Source organism: Carcharhinus amblyrhynchos, chromosome 14 (assembly GCF_965287045.1).
Source record: "Carcharhinus amblyrhynchos chromosome 14, sCarAmb.v2.hapA, whole genome shotgun sequence".
In the NCBI taxonomy this organism is placed as follows: domain Eukaryota; kingdom Metazoa; phylum Chordata; class Chondrichthyes; order Carcharhiniformes; family Carcharhinidae; genus Carcharhinus; species Carcharhinus amblyrhynchos.
Window position 1 is genome coordinate 61,346,787 of NC_137337.1, and position 10,237 is coordinate 61,357,023.

Here is a 10,237-nt window from a genome sequence, read left to right on the forward strand (position 1 = left end):
ATAACCTCTCTATCTGTTTAATCTCCTCCAGTTCCAAAAGGCTACAAGATACTTGCACTCCTCTAATTCTGGCCTCTCATGCACATCCAGCTACAATTGCCCTACCGTTGTTGGCTATGCCTTCATTTGCTTAGCTCCTAAATATTGAAATTCCTTCCCTGCACTTCTCTACCTCACTTTTGTCCTGTGCGACAGTCCTCGACCAAGCTTTTGGTCATCTGACCTAATATCCTCTTACCTGGCTTGGTACCAAACTTTGTTTAAAATGCTCCTGTGAAATGCCTTGAGATGTTACATTACTTTAAAGGCTGTGGGCGGGGAGGCTGTTATTTTATGCCCGCATTCACAGTGAGTGCAAATCTGGTTTGGAAACAACTAACATACAGATTTGGTCTGGAAACACGTGGAGAGATGCATGCTAGTTTTCAGTCAGAGCCTGACACTGAGAAATTGTGGTAAAATTCTGCCCTCTATATACAAATGTAGGTTGTTGTTCATCATTGAGTGCTCACTACCTGCATACAGCTAAACTTTCTGTTTCTCTGTTCTCTGAACATTCTCTGTTCAGGTGTGCTGATGAGAGGGGGCAGTATTGCACTGATTGTGTGGTGGAGAGGGTCCTCATTATGGGAGCTGCAAGACCTACTTGTGTGACAACACAGTGCCCAGGTAAACAAATTGGTCAGTGAACCATTGTAACAGAGCGATTTGTAATCACAAAATGTTCAGTTTCTCAGCGGTAAATAGAAATACTTCAATCTGAAATAAACAAAAAAAAATGCTGGAAATATACAACAGCGATGGCAATATCTGGGGAAAACTGGGGAATCATATGGGAAACCCACTGGAAAGGTGATACTTGTTCGATTTTTATCAGTGACACACAAACCCAGGAAAGGGAGGGAGAGAAGATGGATGTGTAAGTTATAAAAACTACCGACCTCTTCTGTTCCTGGCTAAGCAACAGAAATGAGATGCTCAGTGTAAAAAACAGAGGAACTTGAATGATTCAAAGTATTTGCTTCTGGCAGATGCTCTTAAATGTTGATTAAATGTTCTAAGAAAATCTAAATGGTGAAAAGGAGCTGACAGTAATTATCTGGTTGGAGTGTGTATTTTCTGTGCATTCATACAGCCGTGTCACAAGCTGAGTTTCTGATCTACGTCCTTTTTTATCAGAAGACCTTTTTCCATCTCCTTAACTTCAGAAGATTCCACCCTTGATTCAACTCATCTGTGCTGAAACCTTAATCCATGCTTTTGTTATCTCCTTTCTCAATTATTCCAGTGCACGCAGGCTCCTCAGTCTCCATAAAATTTAGCTCTGCTGCCCTTCTAACTGTACCAAATCCCATTCATGTCACGCGCTTGCTGATCTACATCAACTCTTGGTCCAGCCATGCTTCAAATTTAAATTCTCTCCCTTGTGCTTATATCTCTAAACATGCTCAGGCCACCGCCCTTCCGAATGACCTTTCATCTCTGTATTCTTCTCTGCTCCTATAACCTTCCAAAAACTCTTTGTGTTCCTCTGACTCCACCCTCTTGTCTATCTCTGAATTTATTCACTGCATTATTGCCTAAGTTCTAAGATTTTGAATTCTTTTCACCTCTCTCTTCCTTTAAGACTCTCCTTGTAACCTAACTCATTGGCCAAGCTTTTTGACATTTGTGTAAAATCTGTTTCTGTGACACAGCCCGATTTTACTATTTTGATTCTAAGTGCTGAATCTGGGAGTGTATCAAATCTGATTTTTAGACCTGTCTTCAGGTACCCTCGTATGCAATATGCCTGAAAAAAAATTCTGAATTGTGCTGCAGAAGCTTGTGGGTGGGACATATCGCACCCGAAACACTGTTTCTCTGATCAGATTCTTCAACTGCACATGAGCAGTAAAAAAATAGAAAAACGCTCCCCTGCCACATCGCTTCTGGGCCCGATAATTCCTCCTCTCTGGCCCCCTCAGGCTGATCGCAGCCCCCTGCCCCCTTCCCCACCACCAATCGCATGCAGAGTGACAGCGGTCCCCCACTTGCTGCCCCTCACTGATTGCATGCAGAGTGGCAGTAGTCCCTCCCTGCCCCCCCACAACCAGAGAGCCATCTGACCCGCCTCCCTCCTCCTCCCTCCACCAAAGAGCTATCTGACCTGCCTCCCTTCCCCCCCATCAGAGAGCCATCTGACCTACCCCCCTCCCCACCACCACCGCCACCACCACCACCACCACCACTACAACACACCAAGGAGCCATCTGAGCCGTCTCCCTCCTCCTCACCCCTTACCGGGGAGCGATCTGACCCACCTCCGTGCACCCCCCCCCACCCCAAAATCAGCGAGCAATCTGACCTGCCTCTCTCCTCCTCCCCCCGATAGAGAGTAATCTGACCCACTTCCCTCCCCTCCCCCCATCAGAGTGATATCTGACCTGTCTCCCTCTTCACCCCCCTCCTACCAGAGAGCAATCTGATCTGCCTCCCTTCACCCTCGTCACCACCGATCTGAGTCAGAGAGCTGCTGGGAACTCTGAACTTACCTGCTCAGAATTTGGAGCACTCGAATCGGACCTTTGCAAACCATGTCTGTTTTGCACCAAATCTGGATGGGCAAACGTAGTGGTAAAGGGGAAATGCCAATTAGTTTGGGCGAGCAGCCCGTTAAATCAATTTAAATGCATGCAATTGCATTTAAATTGACCTCACGCCCGTTTTGGGCATGGTGCTGACGGTGGTCATTTTAGACCCTTGGTAAAGGGGAATGGGCACAGATTGGGCTATTCACCCCATGCCTGACTTTACCAAGTTTTTATGCCTGAAAACAGACACAACTTGATGGTAAAACCAGGCCCACAGAATCACATTTAGTTTGATAATGCTCCAATGCACCACCTTAGAATGTTTCATTTTGTTAAATGCTCTACATAAATGCAAACTGTTGTTGCTGTATTCTTTGATACCTGCCACTCTGTTATTAACAATGTCACTGACAATTTTGGTCTTTTTCCTTTACAGATGGACAGGAAAATCCAGTCCATTTCACCTATAGTGTGAAGAAGTCCCTTTTAAACATTGAAGGCCTACGATTTAACTTAGGATGTGACTGGATGCTGCAACTTCATTACTGAAGGGTGGACATTGAGCTATCTGAGTGTACCATGGAGGAAATGTTCTTCACTTGAATGCCTGGTCAGCCACTTTACTGGTACCAATGTTATGGGGAGATGATGCTAACTTGTATTACATCATTTAGACTAATGCTCTGGGAACAGGATTCAAATAATTCGATTAATTAATCTGGAATGTCTCAGAATTGGTGACCATGGCTATTATTATTGATTGTTATAAAATCCTATCAGGTTTACTAATGTCCATAATCTTACCTGGTCTTGCCTACCTGTGACTCCCGATCCACTGCCTTCTGACTCTGAAATGATCTAACAGGCCACTAAGCTCAAGGGCAATTAGGGGCAGGCAACAAATGCTTGCCTTGCCAGTGATGCCCACATCCTATTAAAGAATGAAGAATACCCGTTCAGTAAATTGATTTTTTTGCAGGTATTGAGTTAGTGTTATGATAGCTATTGCCTAATTATGAATATCTGAATTTGAATATTAAAACATTACTTCTTTCCTATTTCTCTTCAATCTGTATAACCTAATTGAAGAAAAAAGTTGCATATATTTGCGTGCAATTGATTCTAAGATGTTTGATCTCAGGGGACAAGTAGCAAAGTACATAAGAATCAGGATCATTACAGATTTGATCCTCAATCTGTGATCTCAATCAAGGCTGTAATGCTAGTACTAACCATTATGTGAAGATGCTGGTGTTGGACTGGGGTGTAAACAGTAAGTATTCTGTAAACTAAGTGTGTGCCTTTATATGCTCTGTCTGTGATCAGAACTCCCCACTCACCTGACGAAGGAGTAGCGCTCCGAAAGCTAGTAACGTTTGTTACTAAATAAACCTGTTGGACTTTAACCTGGTATTTTGAGACTTTTTACAGTACTAACCATTGTGCAGTGATTTCCATAGAGATGCGCATATGCATAGAATTCAGGTGAGAACAAGATTGGTCTGAGCTGTGCTGTTTTCTTTGGTTAGAAATCTATTGTGGCTCTGTGTCTAGGCTTTTTATGAAAAGGGGCCACGTGAGTTAGGGTTTGAGATTAACCTGAACACTTGGAATTGTGACGACAGATGAGTCTAGTTCTTCAGGAGTGGGGATAATGTTGACTCTATGCTCACCCAACAGGACTATACAGCAGTAAAAACATTAAGTGCTACAAAAATTCAGCAGGTTAGGCAGCATCTGTGAAGAGAGAAACAGTGTTAGCATTTTGAGTCCAATGTGATTCTTCTTCAGAACTAAAGGGAGGGAGGAATGTGATTGGTTTTATGTTGTTAAAAAGGAGAAGAGGGTGGGTAGAAGAAAGGGAAATTCACAGTTGGGGTAGATGGTGGAGAAGATAAATGACAAAGGTGTCATGGAACACAAGGCAAAGGAAGTGGTAATGAAAGATACAAAACATTTGTCCAGTGCAGATGTTATTTGCAGAATAAAGATCAGCACTAACTGAAAGCAAAAACATGAGGAAAAAGTCAGGGGTGATCTTACAGTCAATTGACATGGCGAGCTGGTAAGATCGGGTGAGAGGCGAAAAATTGGACTCGCGCCTGTTTTTTTTGCCTCTCACAATATTACTGGCCCCATTTTGTGGACAGAATCAGCCTTGCACCCAGGAACTGCACGAGGCTATTTTAAATTTGCTTTGTCAATTTTAGTATCATCACCATTGTCCGAGCTCATTTGTCCTTAGCTGCTTGCCAGTGGAAGTTCTCACCGGCATGGGTCACATATGGTCCCCACCAATGGGGACCTGACATGAAGCCCTCGCCAGTGGGACCGGGGGCCATTGAGGCTCCCTGGGTGGTTAGGAACAAGAGGGGGCAGTGTCCTTTCGACGATGCTAACCTCACACTCCCCACCAGGCACTGGGAAATGCCAAGGGGGCAGACTCAGAGGAGAGGGTTTAGGGGCTGAATGGGGGGGGGGGGGGGGGGGGAAGGACTTGAAGGGGGTGGGCTCATGACAGGGGACAGGACCATGATGGGCGTGGGGTGGGGAATAAGGGGTGAGGCTACTCTGCCTGGGATGTGGGGATGGGTGGGGTGGGTAGTGATCGGCCATGGCAGCAATTGGTGGTAGGAGGGCAATCGGGGGCAGTGATTTGCTGGGGGGGGGGGGGGTGCGCAGGATATTGGTGATGGCAGTCAGCTGTGGAGGGGGCGGGGCAGAGTGGTATCGGGGATAGCGATCGACTGGGGTTGGGAGGGGATCCGGAGCAGTGATCAGCTGGGGGAGGGATTGGGATGGGGGCCAGTGACATATCTCCCAGTGCACTGTATACGCAATGTACACATTACACTGGGAGACCAAGGCACCTGCACAATGGCACCCCTATAACTCAGAAGCTAGTTTCCCAGTGTGAATAGGCTCCTCCCACTCCCCTGCTGGCAAGAATCACGCTTTGTCTCATTTTTTTTCTCAAGTTCTACACGATTGTGTCTGCAGGCTCACCCAAAAACAGGCACTATTCTTTCCCATTTTCATGCTCATTCAGCACTTAGAATTTTTTTGGTAAGATTGCCCCCATAGACTTATGCACTTTGGGGGATATTTCAAAATGGAGCACATGGTTTTTTTGTCTGAAGTTGGTGAACTCAGTGTTGAATCCAGAAAGCCGTGAAGTGCTGAATCTAAAGATGAGGTGCCATTCCTCCAGTTTGCTTTGGACTTCACTGGAACATTGCAGCAGGCCAAGGATAAACATATAAGCATGAGAGCAATGTGGTGAATCGAAATAGCAAGCAGCCTGAAGGTCGAGGTCATGCTTGTGGAGTGAACAAAGGCCAGTCTGCATTTGGTGTCCCTAATGTGAAGGAGACTGCATTGTGAGCAGCAAATACATTGTTCTAGTTTGAAAGAAGTGCAAGTTAATAAGCTGCTTCATCTGGAATGAGTGTTTGATCCTTGGACAGTGAGAAGGGTGGAAGTAAAGAGTTAAGTTTTTTACAATGAAGGAACATAAGGCACATATACTAGAAAGTTCTCACTTTTGCTGGCATGGAGCAGAAATCTGTCAGAGTTTTGTTGTTAAATGTGAGTCACTGGCCAGAATAGGTGTAAAGTGCAGTAGCAGTTGTTATGAATGGGGGGAGAGATAGTGGTGAAATAATTTTTTATTTTTTCTCTCACCTTTTGATGGTTCACAACAAGAAGTATATTTTTAGAAGGATTGTTTTAAATCCCTTTTGGGTGATGTGAGTTTTAATAAAAACAGTCTTTCCGGTAAGTTTAAATCAGGTGAAAAAGTAACTATTTAGTTACACATCAGTCCAAAGTGCTTATTTACAAAACACCCCAAAATGTGAACACTCACTCTCTCAGAAACACAACACGTACGTACAGATGAATTCTAGAGAAAAGGCATGTATTTAAAGGAATTTCAAGAAGCAATCATTTGTTTAAATTAGTCCTTGAAGGTGCAAGCATTGTAGGCCTGATGGGTAGTTTCTTGTATTTCTTTGAAGATAAAAGTGGATGTTTAATGTTTCTGAGTTCCACATATAGTTGTGGCCAAGTTTCAATAGAGACAAATCTGTGCAGGAGAAGACAAATTAGCCCACCTCTTGCTGCTCGGCATGACTGGTTATATTAGATAGAGTTCCTTTCTGTTGCTGGTGGATGTTCCCTTGTGTCTTGTTGACTTGCTCCTGGCTGGTTCTTGAAATAACATATTTTCAGAAGTCAGTTTCGACCATGTGTATACACGATCAATACTTCCATAATTCACATAAATGATTCAAAGTTGGAAGACACTGCTGCACATTGAATATGATTTGATTTATTATTGTCATATGTATTAGTATGCAGTGAGATATATTGTTTCTTGGGTGCAATACAGACAAATAATACAGTTCATAGAGAAGGAATAGAGAGGGTACAGAATGTAGTGTTGCGGTCATAGCTGAGTTGTAGAAAAAGATCAACTTAATATAAGATAGGTCAATTCAAAAGTCTGTTGACAGCAGGGAAGAAGCTGTTCTTGAGTCAGCTGGTACTTTTTCTCAGACTTTCTCCCGACAGAAAAAGGTGGAATAGAGTATGCCTGGGGTGCGTATGATTATGCTGGCTGCTTCTCCGAGGCAGTGGGAAGTATAGACAGAGTCAATGGATGGGAGGCTGGTTTGCGTGAAGGACTGGGCTTCCTTCATGACCCTTTGTAGTTTCTTGTGGCCTGGACAGAGCAAGAGCCCATGCCAAACTGTGATGCACAGTAAGGAGTCTCTCAACACCAGGTTAAAGTCCAACAGGTTTATTTGTAGCAAATACCACTAGCTTTTGGAACTCGCTATTCCTTCATCAGGTGGATGGGAGTGTGATGCAACCAGAAAGGATGCTTTTTATGGTGCATCTGTAAAAGTTGGTGAGAGTCATAATGCACATGCTGAATTTCTTTAGCCTCCTTAGAATGTAGAAGCGTAGGGGAGTTTTTTAACTGTAGCATCGGCATGGAGGGATCTGGACAGGTAGTTGATAATCTGGAAACCTAGAAACTTGAAGCTCTTAACCTTTTCCACTTCAACCCCATTAATGTGAACAGGGCCATGTCCTCCACCATACTTTCTGAAGTCGTTGCACTAATTCACCAGATTCTCTCTCTCTTTCCTGTATTCTGTCTCATCATTGTTAAGGATCCGACCTACTACAGTGGTTTCATTAGTAAACTTGAAAATCGAGTTGTAAGAGAATTTGACTCCACGGTCATAAGTGTATAAGGAGTATGGTAAGGGGTTGTGGACACAGCCTTGTGGGGCACTGGTGTTGAGGAGAATTGTGGAGGAGCTTTTGTCGCCTCTCTTTACTGATCGTGACCTGTGGGTTAGGAAATCTAGGATCCAGTCACAGAGGGAAGAGCCAAGTCCTGGGCCACGGAGTTTGGAGATGCGTTTTGTAGGAATAATGATGTTAAGACTGAGCTGTAGTCAATAAATAGTAGTCTGACGTAAGGATGAATAATGACCATTCACGCCAATTCTTTCATACCTTTCTTTGTTAATTACTAAATTTGCAAATACTCCATCTGGAGTGAGAGTTTACAGTATTTGAGCTCTTGTAAATTCAATGGAAGTTGTAAATTCTATTCACGTAAATTCTATTCTGGTTTCATGTTTTAAATGTATTTTCAAAGGGTCCTCTATACATGGACATTTACATTTTCATTATTTTCCAGAAGCACGTTCAGAAATGAGTTCTCTATAATCCACTACTGTGGTCACTTGACTTGCTGGCAGTTATTTTGGGAGGATGTAATGTCCATTGTTACATGCTTTTCCCTTTTTTAAAACATGGAGGCCACATTAAATGGAGTTTGCATCTTAAAATTTAGAAAATCACAAGCTCCTGGCCATGTATAATTGTGCCGAAAGATTTCTTCCTCCAACAAAATTAGACAAATGCAGCTGATTTAGACTTCTGATGAAGGCTTACAAACCTGAAACGTTAATTCTGTTTTTCAGCCCATTGACACTTCTTGACTTGAGTATTTTCAGCATTTTCTGTTTACATAACTTAAATTAGGGTTTGTAAAAATATGTCAGTTTGCACTGATGGATTTAACCTCCTGGCGTGAACTGACTCTACCATGTTGGGTCAGTAGTAATTCATGGATTCATTTTATGTCGTGGAGTATTACACCCAGGATAGATGTCCAAATCATCACCCTCCTCCACATTGTCACTTTAATCTTCAACTGTTATGCTAACATTTACAATCAGTTGATAATCAGGCCCATTTTACAGTCTTCTTAGATCATCTTTGGGGGAAATGTTTTTAATTTATGTAGCCAGCATTAATAAATATGATTTGACTGCAGTTTAAGTACATTTCAAACATCACTGTTTTATCACTTACAGGTGACAATAAGGACCATGCTCCTGATCAATTGGATTTTTCACATGCTTTCAACAGTTCAATTGTTTTCTTTAGAGCAAACATGGCTGAGGGGGGACATATTGAGGTATACAAGATTATGAGGGGTACAGTCAGGGTGAATAAAAACAGCTGCTCCCCTTAGTTGAAGGGTCAACCACGAGGAGGCAGAGTTTTTGGGTAAAGGACAGGAGATAGAGAGGGGATTTGAGAAAAAAACATTTTCACTCAGAGGGTGGTGGGAATCTGGACTGCACTGCCTGGGAAGGTAGTGGTGTCCAAAAACCTTACAACTTTTAAAAAGTATTTGGATGAGCACATGAAACGTAACATTCAAGGATATAGGACAAGTACTGGAAGATGGGATTAGCGCGACTTTGGGGTTGTTATTGTAAGTGCAGACTCAATGGGCTGAAGGGCCTTTTCTGCATTGTAAGATTCTATGACTCTTTGAAATGCTTAGGACCACCATGAGCTCCCAAATTCTCTCCAAGTCATATGCCGTCTTGTCTTGGACATTGACATTTAATTATTGTTATAGGGCCCAAATCTTGAGGTACATTACCTAACAACAATACGGCAGGAACAGTATCACCATAAATACTACAGCAAATCAGGAATATGCGACCCTAACCTCTGAAAGTAAATGCAACCCTGACATCACTTACCAATTCCTGAAAACAAAATAATTGAAACTAGCAGTTTAAATATCAACACATGTAACAGCTCAATCTTGTTCTGATCTTGTGATGTTCTAACATGCAATAGGTTGTGTTGATGGAAAGATACCACACTAAAGTGGCAGTTGAAATGGGGATGTCTGTGACTGCTTGCAATTCTGGAGATCTCTTCTGCAAAGGTAACAAGATTGTCACTAGTGGGTTGGCAAAAACAATATCTGCTTAAGCTCACAGATGCCAAAGTTGGGCTGCGAGCATTTGTGATGTTGAAAGCAGCCCAGCAGGCTATTGTTCATATTCCTGATCCAATTTTTCAAATAAAACATAAAATGTTGGAAATACCCTGGAGTCAAAAGTCTCACAACGCTAGGTTAAAGTCCAACAAGTTAATTTGATAGTAAACCCATAAGCTTTCGGAAACACTGCTCCTTCGTCAGGTGTGTGGAAAGTGAGATGTTGCAAGTTCAGGCAAGTCAGGGGGTTTACAGGTAGTGCGACATGAACCCAAGATCCTGGTTCAGGCCGTCCTCTGATAGCCAGAACTTGGCTATCAGTCATTGCTCA

General features: G+C 42.9%; 1 protein-coding gene across 1 annotated transcript in view; it reads left to right on the forward strand.

Moving 5' to 3' along the window:
• Positions 1–5,016, forward strand: part of LOC145352727 (neutral alpha-glucosidase C-like) — a 103,595-nt gene extending 98,579 nt beyond the window's left edge. Inside the window, exons 23-24 of the mRNA XM_080202982.1 lie at positions 569–669; positions 3,010–5,016. Of these exons, the coding sequence (XP_080059108.1) occupies positions 569–669; positions 3,010–3,122 (214 nt within the window). The 3' untranslated portion in view covers positions 3,123–5,016. The remainder of the gene's footprint in view (positions 1–568; positions 670–3,009) is intronic.
• The last annotated feature ends 5,221 nt before the right edge of the window (positions 5,017–10,237 follow it).